This window comes from Anabrus simplex, chromosome 2 (genome assembly GCF_040414725.1).
Source record: "Anabrus simplex isolate iqAnaSimp1 chromosome 2, ASM4041472v1, whole genome shotgun sequence".
In the NCBI taxonomy this organism is placed as follows: Eukaryota; Metazoa; Arthropoda; class Insecta; order Orthoptera; family Tettigoniidae; genus Anabrus; species Anabrus simplex.
Window position 1 is genome coordinate 128,875,826 of NC_090266.1, and position 19,169 is coordinate 128,894,994.

Consider the following 19,169-nt stretch of genomic DNA (forward strand, 5'->3'; position numbering starts at 1 on the left):
GTTAAGACACACGGCATAAAGTGAAAGGTGTGTCCAGCATATTCTGCAGACATGAACTGCGTTTAATATACATGGCATGAACTAAAGACAGCAATTGCCCTTCGTCCTAATCCTCCTGGTAATATTCAGCAATTGACTTGAAACTGCCACCCAAGAGTCAAATAATCTGCCCCCAAAGAAGTTGGATTCTTTGGTGCTGAGTATGCCTCATTGTGTTTCAAGCATGCCTCAGGGCCCGAGGTGGCTATGCATCATACTGATCATCCACAGAATGATCACTAAATCTGTGTTAAAAATCCCACATTATCAGCAATGGACTTTCGTTGTGTATGGGTTGCTTCTGCATAGCTGACTGTATGTTACTTTTCTTTGTACCCAACCCTTCACAATGCAGTGCGACCTTTCTAATACTGGGTGGTCTATCCGCCACTTGCGATCTAGTTTTACCCAACCGCCTGTGTTTACTACAATGCTGAAATACAGAGGTCATTCTCCCTAAACCAGGGTAACATGAGATGTGTGGTTATGGGCAAAAAGATTTCATGTTTTGAACTGACAGGCAAGCAGACAAAGACACAGTGTAGGTTACACTTCTAAATAGCAACTGTGAGAGCCACGAAGACTGGAAAAAATGAAATGGTGAATTGCTTTTAGTGCCGGGAGTGTCCAAGGACAAGTTTGGCTTGCCAGGTACAGGTCTTTTGATTTGAAGCCCGTAGGCGACCTGCGCATCGTGATGGGGATGAAATGACAAAGATGACACATACACCCAGACCCCGTGCCAGCGAAATTAACCAATGATGGTTAAAATTCCAGAACCTGCCAGGAACTGAACCCGGGACCCCTGTGACCAAAGGCCAGCATGCTAACCACTTAGCCATGGAGCCGGACACAAAGATTGGAAGACAAGGTGTACGTTCAACTGGCTCGCATGACTCAAAGAGTTACTATCAAAAGTAAAGTTCAAATAGAGTTATACATAAGATACAACGGTGTACTTAAGTCAAGAAAGTTTGCAGAAGTCCTCAAAGCAATGGAATAGAGGAATGTTCAACAGGAGAAGTTGCAGTTATAAATATCTACAAACATCTATTAGAGTGGGGGCTTCAATTTCAAAAGACCATTTTTTTTTTTTTTTTAGACAAAATGTTAATAAGTAGATAATTGATAAATTTATTTTACTGAGACTGAATTGGAATACTAGGCCATACAATAACTTCCAATAATTTTTATTTAAACTGACATATAACATTATTTCTTAGACTTAAGTTTATGATATTTTATTCAGAATGATAAATAATTCGTAATTTATTTGTAAGGCAAGATAAAATTGTGATGTTAACAATTTCTGGGAATGATTGGTAGATTATAAGCTGCTGAAGAAGAGAACACATCGGATCTTGAAACATGTATTGCGTTTAGCCAATAAAAGATTGTAATAAGTATTGACTAGGTGGACTATAAGTTTTAAGTTATCGCTGACAGATTAGTTTGAAGTCAATACGGATCCAAATAAATAAAACCGTTATGGTTAAAATAATAAACTCTAAAGGTGTATTGTTTGTCACGAGTACTTTTCTAATGCTGTGTTAAATTACAATGTATTGACTACCGCGTGTTGTCTTCATATGGATAACACTACAGTAATATCCCCTATGTGAAAGAAAGATTGGATATGAGAATTAATGCTACCTGCCAGTCCGTAACCTATCAACAAATTTGTGTCAATTTAACTGGGTCAACTCATGGACTCCTTTAGGAAGAAAAAAAGAGAAAAGTTATACCATCTTGTGTAGTGAAGGCAATCCGAGAACATTATCCCCAAGAAGGAGATACAAATGTAGGATTCCAGGCTGCTGAGGGGCAAGAACCAGAATACTTCGATTAATAACTAATTTTAAAATATATTTAGAATATTTTATGGCAGACCTTCTGAAGATGTGATGAAACAAACTTCCTGTAGCAACTGAATACAGGTACATATAAAATAAATACCTACATTAAATTACATATTTTACATACAGTTATTTGTAACAAGTGACGGTATTACATATAGTTTATAGCTGATGAAAGCGGGTGAAAAAGGGGAATGATCCATCCACAATACAAGTACATGCATGCCTTGCAAGAGGAACAGGTTTCATTCCCTCGTATTTAGAGTGGGCACAGCACCTTTATTTTTAACACAAGTTTTTATTTTACTTTAGGAGTTTGGCTTTATATTTACTTGATAGTTCACAGTCCTGCTCTCTGAAATGTGTAGAGCATACAAAACTATGGTGAGTTGGTGAGAAATTAGTGTGATTAATTTTATGATAGCCAAGCTTGGTCGCTGGAAATTTCTCTCGATTGTGGTATCTGTGAAAACCACACCTTCTTCCTTCTATGTTTTCGAAGTGCTTGTGTGGTTGCAATCATACACAACACAGTATACCATATTTTCACTTAGATATCGTTTACAGTATTTAAATATGCCGAACCAACCGTTGCACTGTCTGATTCCGCTACACTTACTGATGTAGCGCAGGTAGCGGCTCACCGACAGTCACAACATCACTCGCTCAAGCGCTGTGGTCATTTTCTGAACAAAATAAAATAATGCAATAAGGTTTTCAGCATGTTGATTAAAATTTAATATTGCATTTATGAGCTAAGAAAATAAAACTTCACAATAGTTGCCTGGGCCTTTAAGTACATTGTCGTTTGTTATCAGTTATCAATAAAGCTATGACATTATTATTAACAATCCTCTTATTCAAGGTGGTCAGAATTGACCAAGCAAACTCACCAGGGTGTGAACGCTTGCGCCAAAATAAGCATAATTATGATATGAAAGAATACTCTATCGCCACACTTGTCACCTCAGTTATATTGAGCACATGAACATTTCTGTGATTAAATCACATGAAACATGAGTATTTACATGCTATTGCAGTGGACACTTACTACTGATTTTCTTTCTACACATACACCGCGTAAATGGCTTATGTAGTTTGGAACATGTAGCTGTCAGCTGTATTCGGCAGATAACGGGTTCAAACTCTATTGTTGGCAACCCTGAAGATGGCTTTTCTTGGCTTCCCATTTCCACACCAGGCAAATGCTGGGGCTGTACCTTAATTAAGCCAGGGTCACTTCCTTCTCAGTGCCTATCCCTTCATTACCATAAGACCAGTTTGAGTCAGAACAATGTAAAACCATACGAAACAAAGGACCCAACCGTGTTATTTATAATGAAACAATCCAAACATTCTACGGTGCCTCTCTTCTTAAGACACATTATAAAAGAAACTAGCCTTTGAAATATTTCCACAAAAAAAACCTCATTTATCAACAAGTCAAAGTCATACAACAACATACTCAAGACTTGCACACAAGTGCACAGGAGTCAGTTTATGCAAAGCTGAATCAGGGAAACCGGACACAACTGGAGTCATTAATAAGGTGAGTAGCTGCAGGTATGGCCAGTTCAACTGTGAGGGAAAATATAGCAAAACTACATGAAATCTGAAATGACACCATTAACTAATGACCCTGTTCCACAAAGTTTCTCAGTTCATAGAGAAATGTAAGTAAGGCTAGTCAATATTTTTGGATAAAACTACCAACTTTTACATTATAATAATACACTGAGTGGCCAAAGGTCATGGGAAGACACTGAATGTAATGTTAATAACGAGTTGCTCATCTGCAAGCACTTAAAACGGCAGCAATACGGCGAGGCATCAACACTACAAGGTGTCAAAATCGTTCTGGAAGGATCAGGACTCGTGCATCTTGCACAGCTACCCCACAATTAGTCTTGTGTAGTTGGTGCGGGGTACATGGAGCATTCATCAGCATCAACAGCATCCCATAAATGCTCGATTGGATTGAGATCAGGGGACATGGAGGGCCAATCCATGGTCGTAACTTCACTGGAGTGCTCCTCCAATCACCTGTGTGCCACCACAGAATGGTGATGTGGCACACTGTCCTGTTGAAACATTTCATCTCCATCGGCGTACTCTAGGACCAGAAAGGGATGCACATGGTCTGAAAGAATGTCCACACAACGCGCACCTGTCATTGCTCCCGGCAGCCAGAAAATGGGACCTAATTGCGACCATAAGAATGCCACTCAGACCAGAACTTAGTTACCTCCCGCATGGACACAACCTTGTTGACACGCAGGATCCATAGCTTCAGGGGGCATACGCCACACACTCGCGCACCCATCAGCTCGATACAACCGGAACCGGGATTCATCGGGCCATACCACATGCCGCCACTATTCCATGGTCCATTGCCGATGTTCGCGGGCCCATGTACGTCGTCAAGCTCTGTGTCAAGGTGTCAGCACAGGGTTACGAGTTGGTTGTCGGCTGGTGAAGCCTATACGGTGCAGTTGCCTCCGTACAGTCCTGGTAGACATGGGTTCTTGACTCCCAACATTCAACTGGGCGGTGATCTGATTCACTGTAGCCCGTCGAACGCCCAGTGTGGTTCTGCGGAGGCGACGTGATGTCCATTCATTAAACACCTGTGGTCTTTCCGTGTGGCGGTTTACGTGGGTGGTAACATTCTCTCAGCGATATTGAAGATCCACCCTCGACACTGTTGACCTCGGAAACCCGAACTCCCGTGTATTCTCCACAATGCTACGTCCCATGCGCCGTGTGCCGGTGATCATCGCACATCAAAGTTGGTTAACCCACGAGTTGCATCTTCACGACAATGGTGTATGTGACACTGCACAGCTACGCCGCAGCTAGCCACAACGCTCAGGGATCATACATGGCACAATTTCTAATGGGACACCCCTTCCCGTGACTTTTGGCCACTCAATTTATGTAAAATCCTCTACAAGATACAAGTATATAGAATAACAATATACAAACAAATAAAATAAAAAAGAACACATCAAAAAAGAATAAAAGTACTCTGTTAGCATGATAACTGTCATTTTCAGTTTTGAACTACTTAAATAAAAAAAATATCTCCTATACATTTCATTAAACAATATATTCCATGCATTTGCCTGGAGATAGTTTAAAACACAAGAAATGTTATCCCAGCTCACAATATGTCTACTGAACTTTGACAAATTCCAAGAAGTAATACAAAAATAAAATGCTCACCTTTTCTATAGCCTCTACCACTGAGTCTGCTAATGGGCCACTATTTCCAATACAGGTCATACAACCATATCCCACAACATCAAAGCCCAAAGTTGTCAGATAAGGGATGACTCCACTTTCCTGAAGGTAGTAGGTAACAACGCCTGACCCTGGTGATAAACTAGTCTTTATGTATGGAGCCACGCTGAGACCAGATTCAACAGCTTTCTTCGCCAAAATACCTTTAAAATGAAATCAAAACCAGTATATAATAAAACTGATAAGGAGAATTTGTAACACTATAACAGATTCAAAGGTGCTAATAACCCAAAATAATGGAACCATGACAATCCACCATTATGAATAAATCAAACATGAAAGAGAAACTCAAATCACTCCTATAGGTCTAGGGATGCTAAAATCATTGCATGCATTTTAGCTGCACTCTTATAATTCCTCTCGGACGGGGACTTAGACAAACACATCATGCTGCCAACCTCCACAGAAATATGTAACAGTTGAATATATCCAACCCCATGGGAGAAGGGCATCCAGAAATAAAACTAGAAATACTCACTGTGTGTAATACACCTCACACAGACCTCGACACCACTCCAAGGTATGATTTTTTTTTTTTTGCGTTGCACCAACACAGATAGGTCTTATGGTGACGGTGGGAGAGGAAAGGCCTAGGAATGGGAAGGAAGCGGCCATGGCCTTAATTAAGGTAGAGCCCCAGCATTTCCCTGGTGTGAAAATGGGAAATCATGGAAAACCATCTTCAGGGCTGCCGACAGTGGGATTCGAACCCACTATCTCCTGGATGCAAGCTCACAGCCGCGCGCCCCTAACCGCATGGCCAACTCGCCCGGTAAAAGGTGTGAAAAAAGCACCAGAGAAAACAAGTTATATACTTATCTAACCTTGATAATTTGGGAGACTACAGACTTGGAAAGGGTGGCACAGATACTGATTCGGGACGATTTGATAAGGTAATCAGCTATGCGGGAAAAAATAATGAAAGGAACGTGATTGTAGCAGGTGATATCAATTTACCAAAAGTCAATTGGGAAGGTAATGCGAGCAAAAGGAAGCATGACCAACAAATGGCAAATAACTTAATCTGGAAAAGACAGCCGAATCACAAATCGATGGAACTAACTAGAGGGAAGAATATTCTGGATGTGGTGCTGGTAAAACCGGAGCAGCTCTTTAGAGAAACTGAATTGATAGATGGTATTAGTGATCACGAAGCTATTTTTGTTGTAGTTAAAAATAAAGGTCATAGAAAGGAAGGTCGTAAAAGTAGGACTATTACACAGTACAATATGGCTGATAAGACAGGCATGAGGGAGTTTTTTTTACAAGTAATTATGATTGGTAGAAAACCGTAAATAAAACAGACTGTGGGATGGGTTCAAGGTAATTGCTGCAGAATGTGAAAGCTGGTATGTACTTTTAAAGGTGGCAAGGAATGGTAAAGACTCGCCATATTATAACAGAGAAGTAAAGAGACTCTGAAGGAGGTGCAGGTTGGAAAGAAATAGAGGTAGATATGGTTGTAGAATTAAGGAAAAATTGAAGGAACTTACTAGGATATTGAATCTAGCAAAGAAGTCAACTAAGGATAACATGATGGCAAGCATAATTGGCAGTCTTACAAATTTTAGAGATAAATAATGATGCTCCTTGTTTAAAGGGGCCTAACATCTAGGTCATTGGCCCCTAATGGAACGAAATGAGACAAAATGTAATGGCAATTTAAAAGTCCAAATCATCCACTGACCAGAATTCAAAATGTGATTATGAAGAATGCATGGATGAATATGAATTTAACACAATCAGTGGATCCGGCCTGCAATGCCCCACCTTCCCAGAAACTTATTGAAAACAACAGTATTACTGACCAAGGGACTGCTTCTAAAGTACATTCTTGAAACTATGATGCTTGATGTCTACAGGGGTCCAAAATCCAGGTCAACGGCCCCTGATAATGCTACTTATCGCTAGTAAAGTGGAACCATGAGTATGTCATGTTGCAGTACTAATCAAAAGTAGCATAGACTCACGGTGTTCCACACATTATTGTACTAATCACAAGTATCGTACGTCGCACAGGTAACGCAGACCTACGGTGTTTCTCACTTAATAGCGCCATTCATAGGCAATGCAAACCAATGGTGTTCTTCACATAGGTGTACTAATCACGGGCGCAGGTATTCCCGTCGTGTTCCTCATATAGCGGGTACTGAAAAAAAAAATGAAATGGCGTATGGCTTTTAGTGCCAGGAGTGTCCGAAGACAAGTTTGGCTCGTCAGATGCAGGTCTTTTGATTTGACTCCCATAGGCGACTTGCGTGTCTTAATGAGGATGAAATGATGAAGACGACACATACACCCAGCCCCCGTGCAAGGGAAATTAACCAATTATGGTTAAAATTCCCGACCCTGACGGGAATCGAACCCGGGAACCCTGTGACCAAAGGCCAGCACGCTATCCATTTAGTCATGGAGCCAGACATAGCGGCTACTAATCACAGGCAACGCAGACCCACGGTGTCGCTCATATAGTGAATCACAGCCAATGCAGACTCACGGTATTGCTCATATAGTGGTACTAATCACAGGTACTGGAAACCCACAAAGCCAACTCTCTGCTGCTACTAATCACAAACCAGTTGTGTACGTAACATAGTGGTGCAACTCGCAAGTAAAGGCAACACATGGTGTTTCCCGCGTGATGGTTCTAATCACAAGTAGTTTCATGGTTCTAATACAATCATCCCTTGATCGCCATTTAAGTCTCCTCTTATGACAGGCAGGGGATACTATGGGTGTATTCTTCGTCTGCGTACCCCACCCACAGAGGGGCTAGAGAAAAATGGAAAGGAATATATAGGTACTTCAAGGCAGAAACAGGTTCCAAGGAGGACATTCCAGGAATCATTAATAAACAATAAGAGTGTGTATGTGAGGAACTATAGTAGTCTCCGTGTAAGGACGTACCCTAAGGGTGCAACCTTACCCTTTCTCCCCTGTAATATTAAGATATTGATTTATGGTTACTTTTCTTGCTGTTGGGTCTTTTTCAGTGTCGGTAACCATACAGTTTAGGGACCCTACTTGCCGATACGACGTCTTACATTTATCGTTGGCAACGTTCAATCACTGTTCTAGCATGAATTGCGTGTTGCCACCGCATTGCTGTTAAAGTCACTAGTGATACATCTGCGAGAATATTTAAAGCATATTTTCTTTTTCTGTGGGACTGTAAATCTATTTGGCTAATACCAGGTGAGTAGAATTGTGGCATGTTCGGATAATGCATTTAATAACATAGTTTGTGTGAAATGATGAGCACATCATTTTATTAATTACGTTCCTATTTCGTCCCATACTTATACGAACAGAATTCAATTGGGATGTCAAAGAAGGAAGAAAAATCTGCAAGAACTCCTCTGAAAAGGAAAGCAAGGTTACGTCCTTTACAAACATCAGGTCAAGAAATGCTTGTACATTGCTACGAGCAATTGAAATACGAAGACGACGAAGAAGGTATCAGTCGTAGTGATACGAAGCTAATGGCAAGAGTTTCATTATTAACTGGGCCAAGTGTTCGTTTTTATCTTGTTTCTATGATAAGTTCCTGACATCATGACAATCAGTTGAAATGGAGAAGTATTTCATTCTGAACCTAACCTAATCATGTAGGCCTATACCATGTCTTGTGTCGACTTTGATACGGTTTGTAGACTTAACCTTTGTGTATTCCTGTTGACTTACGGTATATGTGTATGTAATATATTTGTGTGTGTGTATTCTTACAGTGTAATTTCGGTTTAGTCCAAAAAGTAATAGGAAACTTCAAGAAGGGAGTTGAATTTTCTACACCAGGTAAACGCCGGAAGCGTGAACATCCAGTGACCGGCATAGACAGTTTTTCTAAGGAAGCGATAGCAAGGTTTATTTATGATAAATTACATAAAGGTAAGGTAACTTCACAAGGAATCTATTGCAACATTATTTATAGAAATTGGCACGCAGGTGAGATAACCTCCCAGAAATGTTTTGTGCATGTATTGACACACAGCTCTTTTGAGCCCCTTGTAAGTCTTTTTTCTTCCCACAGGAGAAGTTGAAACTGTAAGAGAGGTTTTTCGACCACATGAAAGCAAATTATGACACTTATTTGTACAAGGGCTCAGAAACAGCATTAAGAAGAATTTTGAAGGCCATGGGATTTGTGTGGAGTAAAGGGGATCCCTATGCGTATGTTAGAGAAAATGAAGACATTTGTTTTAAGAGATCCTGTTTTCTGAGGGAATACATGCGTAATAAGGACAGTGAGAAACCAAAACCTGTTGTTTTCTTGGATGAGACTTGGATTTTTATGAAAGGTGAATATATATGTTATATATTATACTTTATATAAAAATCTTACAATAATTTATCTTCATCAGGTGTCGTTGGTTTCAAATGTACATTTCTCTTTCAGGGTCACCCACATACTCCTGGAATAAACCACACAAATCTGGACATGATGTTCAAGGAGTAATTCGTCGACCTGTTTCTGAGGGAGGAAGACTGGTTATTGTTCATGCTGGAACGAAAGATGGCTTTGTACCTGGTATGTTCTTACTTTATTTTACTTCATTTTATTATAGTGAGGTGATCTCTCTTTACATAGTTATGAGGGTATTTAGGGTTTGTAGTTTTGTAGTACGGATGTAAAGGGGGAGGGCACATAAGTCTCTGATAAGACCCCAACTTGAGTACAGTTCCCGTGTATGAGACCCTCACTAGGATTACTTGATTTGTGAACTGGAAAAGTTCAAAAGAAAGAAGCACGATTTGTTGTGGGTGATTTCTGACAAAAGAGTAGCGTTACAAAAATTTTGTTGAGTTTGGGCTGGGAAGACTTGGGTGAAAGGAGACGAGTTGCTGGACTAAGTGGTATGTTCTGAGCTGTCGGTGGAGAGGTGGTGTGGAAGGACATTGGTAGACGAATACGTTTCAGTGGTATTTTAAAAGTAGGTAAGATGACAGTACAATGATAAAGTTGAGGATGAAAAGTGGGGCAAATATTTGTTTGTTTTTTTAAGAAGGGAGTAATTTACCAAGGGAGATGTCCAATAAATTTCCAAATTATTTGCAATTATTGAAGAAAAGACTAGGCCTATCCCTGAAACTACATCTTCCACCTGGGCGACTGTCCTAAGTGCAGATCAGTGGTGACTGATTGATTGAAATTGACTGGCACGAGATCGGAAGTGGCATTATAACTAACCGCTCGTTGGGTTCTGTATATGTGGTTTTTGATTTTGACTTCTCCACTGTTAAGGGATCTCTTGGTTATTAAAAAGACTTGCAGATATTCACTTTAGGCCAATGATTAACCTTAGAGAGGTACTTCAATCAAAACTTCCCCAGTGTATTTTCATATAATATTACTGGATATTTGTATCAGCAAATTACTTGTATTGTAGGCCTATTTATTATGTTTATTCTGCATTCGATAATCTCCACCTGAATCAGTGCCTGATACCTGACTGTTGAACACATTCCAAGCTTCTTATTTCTTACTGCCTAATATAGGTTCAGTGTTCGCAGCAATTACATTTGTTCTAAGGTATTGAAATGGGTGTTTATACTTATATCTTTAATGCAAGTGTTCGTGGACTTCTAATCCAGATATGGGCCTACTAATGGAAAAACATTCATGAGAGATGTTAGGATAAAGTAGTGTAAGTAGTAATTCATTGACTTCATCATCAGGTGACTTTGCAACATAGTAGTTGGTTTCACATAAAATCAGACATCTGTTTGTATCATTCAACAGAAATCACATTTTTTCATTAATTAATAGGCCTATCCTTGAAGAGGGGTTATCTCATATTTTTAGGGAATACTTTTTTTAGAAGAAATAACTTCATAATAAAACTTAAAATCTTACAGGTGCTGATTTGATATTTGCTACAAACTTGACGAGAAATCAAGATTATCATGGTGCTATGAACAGTGAGAAATTTCAGATGCGGGTGGAAACGCAATTAATCGTAGGATTAAGAAATATAGGACCCTGTGTTATTGTAATGGATAAGCTTGTTGAGCATCAACCAACAACGAAATGGAGGAAGGATTAATTAGTGGTAAATATACTTCATTGAATATTTCCTTCTACTGAATGATATTTACTGTAATGATGTTACAGAAATTAATTTTTATTTTTCCTTTAATTTACAGTCACGGTTAAGGCAGAATGGAGTTTCTCCACCAGAAAATGCTACAAAAGATGAGCTGCAAAGGCTGTGTAATATGAATCAAAGTCACTTAAAGAGGTACAGAAGCACCTAAACATAAGTTTAGATTATGTTGTTTACACTCATGTAGTTGACTTTCATGTATGCATAACAGTATTTCTGTTTCTTTAAAACCAGGTACACTGTTGATGAGATGCTGCACGGTGAAGGCCATACTGTCCTACGACTTCCCCCATACCACTCATTTTTCAATGCCATTGAATTTGTATGGTCTGTGGCAAAACAGTATTACAACAAAACAGTGGCTTCAAGACCTGGTCACGGATTGGACAGAGCTACAGCTGTGTGGAAAGAATCTCTTGATCAGGTAGGCCAAGTGGAAATGTTATTTATTGGATATAGGCAAGTGGAGTTTATAATATACTTGTCAGGTTGTGATAATTCAATATATCCTATAGGTGACAGCAGAGAAGTGGAGAAATTAAGTGAAACACACTAAGAAGAAGATTGTCGAGTTCTACAATAATGAGGTGAGAGGTCTTCCTGAAGTGGAGGAACTAGTCATTCATCATGGAAGCAGTGAATCAGAGGAGGAGGAGGAGGAGGGGGAGGAGGAGGAGGAGAAGAAGAAGAAGAAGAAGAAGAAGAAGAAAAGCCGAGGAGTTAGCTGTACCATTGTAAGAGCCATTCCATGAGATTAAGAATGTTATAACTTTGCTGGGAAATAATACATTTCTGATTGCCCTGTCCTTTCAGATATAACGAAGTTACATTTGAAAATTGTGGGAATTGTGTACCTACGAGTTACAGGGCGGTATAGATGTGCAAGTGGGAATCAGTGCCTTATCGGAGTGAAATTATCTAGAACTGCTGTGGCGCAATGTGTGGAGAAGCGGGCGAGGGGGAGAGAGAGAGAGTGAGACAGCACTGTGACACCAATACACCATGTAAACATTGTACGCCTGTTAAAATACGTATGCATTTCTTTTAAATCATAACACAGTAATCACCAAAATTGGAGTTAATTTATACTTCTTTTGTCTTACATTTATTTACACCATATATATTTGCACCTTACGTGAATTTAACTTACCGGTTATAAATTCCCGGCGACGGGTTGACTTGAACCACCAGTCTCTTAAGTCTCTTAAGTCCATAGTCCTGTATCAGTCATGTCCACAGTAACCAGAAAATGCACACACTATTTTTCCGTAATTTCTGTCTGTCTGTCTGTCTATCTGTCTGTCTGTATGTACACGCATCACTAGAAAACGGCCAAAGAGAATTTAATGAAAATCGGTATGCAAAGTCGGGGAATAGGTCGCTACAATCTAGGCCATAAATAATTTTATTCACGCTGATAGAAATGGTAGTTTAGGGGAAGGTCTAAAATTTAATTTTCAAATATTTTTGTTTTTAATATTCGTATCTTCATAAAAATTGGTATGCAGAGTCGAAGAATACGTCGCTACAGTATAGCTTATGAATAATTTTATTCACGCTGAGTGAAATGGTAGTTTAGGGGAAGGCCTAAAATTTAATTTTTAAATATTTACGTTATTAGTGGTACTATTTCATTGAAAATTGGTATGCAAAGTCGGAGAATGAGCCACTACAATTTAAGCTATAAGTAATTTTATTTATGCTGAGTAAAATGGTAGTTTAGGCAAAAGCCTAAATGTAATTCTCAAATATTTATATTATTAGTCGTATCGATAAATACTACATAACCAAAGTTATAGAGAATTAAATTTCCGACCATTTATGTCATATATTTTTACCGTACCGGCTATGATAACAAAGATATTCATGAATTTGTACTTTGTTGCTAAGTCCATATCAACGCTGAGCCATGAGAAAATTGGTTAACAGAATTTAATGAAAATTGGTATATAGAGTCAGGGAATAAGAAACTACAGTCTAAGCTATAAGCAATTTTATTCATCCTGGATGAAATTGTAGTTTAGGAGAAGGTGCCTAAAGTGTAATTTTTAAATACCAATGTTATTGGTCCTATCAAAAAGTTATGTTGTTTGAGTCATCAGGCCATAGACTGGTTTAATGCAGCTCTCCATGCCACCCTATCATGTGCTAACCTTTTCATTTCTACGTAACTATTGCATCCTACATCTGCTCTAATCTGCTTGTCATATTCATACCTTGGTCTACCCCTACCGTTCTTAACTACTACACTTCCTTCAAAAACCAACTGAACAAGTCCTGGGTGTCTTAAGATGTGTCCTATCATTCTCTCTCTTCTCCTCAAATTTAGCCAAATCGATCCCCTCTCACCAATTCGATTCAGTATCTCTTCATTCGTGATTCGATCTATCCATCTCACCTTCAGCATTCTTCTGTAACACCACATTTCAAAAGCTTCTATTCTCTTTCTTTCTGAGCTAGTTATCGTCCATGTTTCACTCCCATACAATGCCACGCTCCACACGAAAGTCTTCAAAAACATCTTTCTAATTCCGATATCAAAGTTTGAAGTGAGCAAATTTCTTTTCTTAAGAAAGCTCTTCCTTGCTTGTGCTACTCTGCATTTTATGTCCTCCTTACTTCTGCCATCGTTAGTTATTTTACTACCCAAGTAACAATATTCATCTACTTCCTTTAAGACTTCATTTCCTAATCTAATATTTCCTACATCACCTGCCTTCGTTCGACTGCACTTCATTACTTTTGTTTTGGGCTTATTTATTTTCATCTTGTACTCCTTACCCAAGACTTCATCCATACCATACAGCAACTTCTCGAGATCTTCTGCAGTCTCAGATAAAATAATATCATCGGCAAATCTCAAGGTTTTGATTTCCTCTCATTGGACTGTGAATCCCTTTCCAAATTTCTCTTTGATTTCCTTTACTGCCTGTTCTATGTAAACATTGAAAAGGAGAGGGGACAAACTGCAGCCTTGCCTCACTCCTTTCTGGATTGCTGCTTCTTTTTCAAAGCCCTCGATTCTTATCACTGCAAACTGATTTTTATACAGATTGTAGATAGTTATTTGTTCTCGGTATCTGATCCCTATCATCTTCAGAATCATAAATAGCTTGGTCCAATCAACATTATCGAATGCCTTTTCTAGATCTACGAATGCCATATACGTGGGCTTGTCCTCCTTGATTCGATCCTCTAAGATCAGACGTAAAGTCAGGATTGCTTCACGTGCTCCTACATTTCTTCTGAAGCCAAATTGATCTTCTCTCAACTCAGCTTCAACTTGTTTTTCCATTCTTCTGTAAATAATACGTGTTAAAATTTTGCAGGCATGAGATACTAAACTAATGGTGCGGTAGTTTTCACACAGTTATAGAGAATAAAATTTCCGATCATTTATATTTTATTCAGTTTTACCGTACCAACTATGATAAGGGTGGTATTTCAGAGTCAGAAGAAAACGAAATGTGAAGGTGTATAATATCGAAAGTGCATAATATTGACCAACAATAACATTACATTGACCATTGTTTATTGTGATGTTCTTTGTCTCTTATGCTGCCTCTCAACCCCGAGTATAACAGCCTGACTGAATATTGAGGGGAAATAGCCGGGGAGTTAGAAAACTTTCTTCTTTAGGATGCCATTCCTCTGGTCCATACATATTCTGATACAGCTGGTACGTAACACACTGGATCATCATAGTATTTCAGCTATTCGATCCCTAATCTGACGCGCTGTTTCTTTGGGCAGTGTGCATACTTAAGGCAGAGCCTCACTTAGTGGTGGTAGTAGTAGTAGTAGTAGTAGTAGTAGTAGTAGTAGTAGTAGTAGTAGTAGTATGGCCTGGTCTAGAATAACAATTTAGGCATTTTCCGAATTATAGCACCACAATATTCGCTAAATAACTCAAAATTCAACTCAGAAAAGAGCCGTTTCTTAAGAAAAGCTTCTTTCTCTTCACTTTTATTAAATTCTACATTCAATTTATTCCAAACTAGCAGTGAAGAGGGGATTTCTCTTCTGGCTTGGAGGAGAAGTTTGCCTTCAAGTCAGATAGATTTTTCCGCCGCCAGTGTAGTGAATTGATATTTTCCGATTCATCGGGTACTCCTAGGAAGCAGAATAGTACTTGGCCATAGTTTTTGCCCTAGGAGTCTCCACTATTCGACCCTCTCTCCGCCCAAGAAAGCCGAAGAATGTTCACAGATCACGGCTGTCTGAGGTTTGGTCATTGCAGGTCTGGAACTTTGGACTGTTAAGATAGCCAGCGTAGTCCTGTTCGTTAAAAGTGAGAAAATGTGTGGTGTGTCATTTGAACAAGTATTTTGTAATATGATAGCATTGCTTTTAATCGCGCCATTCCTATAGACGTCCTTGTATGTTCATTTCAGTTGCGAAAACCACTAAGACAGGAGGATATAAAAAGGCATTATAATGAAAACATCCCAACCTGATTGTGACTGATGGTATGAAATTGGGTCTACCATTACAGTGAAAATTCCCTCAGTCTTCATATGAGAAAAGATGTTTGGTGACCTCCCGTCGCGTTTCTAGGGTAACGTTAAGAGCTATACAATTTAAGACAATCCTGCTCACAACATGTACACTACCTAACCTAGAATTCTATATACAATGTAGAATTCCGTAGCGTAGCACGGGTACATCAGCTAGTACTGTATATATAGAGAGAGAATTACATATAAAAATACCTGTGTCCACAATAAGTAGCCCACATATTAAATATAAATAAAATAATTTGCTTTACGTCGCACCAACACAGATAGGTCTTATGGCGACAAAGAGAATAGAAGAGATAGGAAAGGGCTAGAAGTGGGAAGGAAGCGGCCGTGGTCTTTAAGGTACAGCACAAGCATGTGTCTGGTGTGAAAATGGGAAACCAGCGAAAACCATTTTAACGACTGGCGACGGTAGGATTCGAACCCACCATTCCCCGAATGCAAGCTCATAGCTACGCGACCCTAAACGCACGGCCAACTAACTCGGTCATCTTTGAAAATGTCTTTTTCTATCAGCAGAGGCTTTTTTAAATCGTCATATTTTGTATAGGCTACATGAGATGTACAGTAGCCTACTGGTTTTCTGATTAAACATCATTTATTTAAGCTATTGCATCAGTCTACTTACATACTCACTGTCCACGTACACCGGTAACCTCGTGATTTGATTATTGAAGTATTGTGTAATGATGTGACATACAAACTGAGAGAATACCGAGTGGTTCTTCCGAATATAAAACAGACAATTTTGAGTGGTCATGAGCATGACTCATAGTCATAGGGTAGGCTTTATTTATTTATTAATAATAATAATAATGTTACTTGTTTTACGTCCCACTAACTACTTTTTAAGGTCTTCGGAGACACCGAGGTGCCGGAATTTAGTCCCGCAGGAGTTCTTTAACGTGCCAGTAAATCTACCGACACGGGGCTGTCGTATTTGAGCACCTTCAAATACCACCGGACTGAGCCAGGATCGAACCTGCCAAGTTGGGGTTAGAAGGCCAGTGCCTTAACCGTCTGAGCCACTCAGCCCGGCTATTTATTTATTCGTGTCAGAGGTACCAATATATAAAAAATCAATTCAAAAAATTAAATAATAAAAATATGAAGTATGTTAAGCACTCAAAATGAAAGACATATGAACAAATTAAATGTAAAAATAAAAAAATTTAAAAAAGGAGAAAGGAAGTATTACATGAAAATATCTACACTATATATACATTATTTACACAAGTTGTGACCAGTATTTGGCTACATTGATGGCATTGTTTCCAGCCAGTGCCAATTCCAACCCTGTACATGAATCCGGGCATAGACGACAGTGCAAGCGGTGTGTAGAAGTCTGTTCCTCTGCACATTCGCATAATGAGTCCCCACCATGCACGATGCCCCATTTCACAAAATTGTCCTTAGATCCTGCAGCGCCGGTCCGCAATCTGTTTAACGACTTCCATATACACCATCCCTCTTCATGACCAGGTGGCAGCTTTTCTTCAATTTCAATACGTTCCGGATGATCTGGGTACCTTCGTTTCCATAGCTTAACCCTGGCCTTTTTTAGGTCAGAATCAAGTGGAGCAGAAGACTGTAGAAAACTCTTCCTGGATTTCAGTTGAGCTGGTGGTGGCTGATGTTCATGAAGGGGATGGGCTGAGATGCTGCAAACCTTTTGTCTCTCGATATTAGCAGCCACCTCACGTCTAATATCAGGTGAGGCTATACCTGCAAGTGAATACAACTTCTGTGTGGGTGTTGGTTTTAAACAGCCTGTAATTAGCCTGCAGGTTTCATTCAAGGCAATGTTGACTTTCTTTGCGTGAGCTGATTTATACCACACGGGACTAGCATATTCAGCAGCACAGCAGCAGAGTAGCAGAGTGCTAGGGCAGTTGTCCTTATTGTCTGGGGATGGGCACCCCATCCAGAACCCGTTATCTTACGCAATAGGAAGTTTCGTGATGAAACTTTTGCCTTGAGTTTGGTGCAGTGTGTGGTGAAGGTCAGCGAACGATCCAGGGTAACACCAAGGTAAACTGGAGTATTGCTGTGTTCCAGTTCCATTCCTTTCCAATTCACATGCAGCTTCCGTACGGCTTCTTTGTTCTTTAAATGAAAGGCGCACACATTAGTTTTCGATGGGCTTGGCTTGAGGTGATTTTCCTCATAATAATCTGAGAGCATCTTCAGAGCAGCAGTAAGGATTTGTTCCACTTGCTCAAAGTTTTTACTCTGATTTGCCAGGGCCAGGTCATCTGCGTACAGAAAGCTCCTTGTGTGAGGTGGAAGAGGTTGGTCGTTGGTATATGTGTTAAATAGTATTGGTGCTAGGACACTACCTTGTGGGAGACCGTTCTTCTGTATTCTCCATCTACTCCGCTGTCCTAGAAATTCAACGAAGAAACGTCGGTTCTGCAACAGCGTGGCAATAATCGTTGTGAGCCTGAAATCCATAGTAAGATGGTAAAACTTCCTTAGAAGTATCTGGTGTTGTACAGTATCATACGCTGAAGAGAGGTCAACAAAAGCCACTCCAGTAATATCACCACGATGAAATGTGAAATGTTCTATGTGCTGTGTCAGATTAAGGATCTGTGTACAGCAGTTCCTTCCTGGTCTAAATCCAGCCTGCTCTGGGATTAGAAAAGGTTTGACCACTGGTGTTATACGGTTCAGAAGTATTCTTTCAAAAATTTTATATAGATGGCACAGGAGTGATATTGGTCTGAAATTCTTCGGATCCGTAGGCTGCTTACCAGGTTTCAGGATTGAAACCACCTTAGTCTTCCTCCAGATTTTAGGGATTTGACATCGTTCCAGAGAGTTATTGAAAAGCTGGAGGATCCATTGTTTGGTAGCATTCCCAAAGTGTTGTATCTGCTCCATACGCATGTCATCTAGGCCGGCTGCCTTGCCAGTTTTGCTCATTTTTATGGTGTTTTCCAGCTCGTTCATAGTGAAGGGATTAGACAGACTGGATGTTTCTTGTTCGATATTTCTTTGAAGTTTTGGTGGTCTTTTTCGCTTATCTGTTTTGCCATTTATTAGCAGCTGATGAGCTATCTGGTTAGAAGTAATGTTGCTATGTAGAGGACTTTTCGTGGGGTCATTGTCCACACGTCTAAGTAGCTTCCAATCTTCTCAGCTGTTTCTTGCCATATCTAGTTCTTCCATCAGCTTAACCCAATGTTCTCTCTTTATTTCCCCCATGGACTGGATTAGTTGTTGACCAGCCTGAATAGTGTCCTCGCTGAAGAGATTTTCTTCAAAGAGCAGTAGGTACTCATTTAATTTATCTACTGTACTGGCGTCTAGACCCTGTATGTACTGAGACCTACAGCCTCTTG

At 39.7% G+C, this 19,169-nt stretch overlaps 1 protein-coding gene across 1 annotated transcript in view; it reads right to left on the minus strand.

Annotated features, from left to right (window-relative positions):
- The window catches only part of LOC136863926 (cytoplasmic aconitate hydratase), a 781,251-nt gene that overhangs the window by 224,034 nt on the left and 538,048 nt on the right, over positions 1–19,169 (minus strand). The window contains exon 11 of the mRNA XM_067140355.2: positions 5,121–5,341. Within this exon, the coding sequence (XP_066996456.1) occupies positions 5,121–5,341 (221 nt within the window). The remainder of the gene's footprint in view (positions 1–5,120; positions 5,342–19,169) is intronic.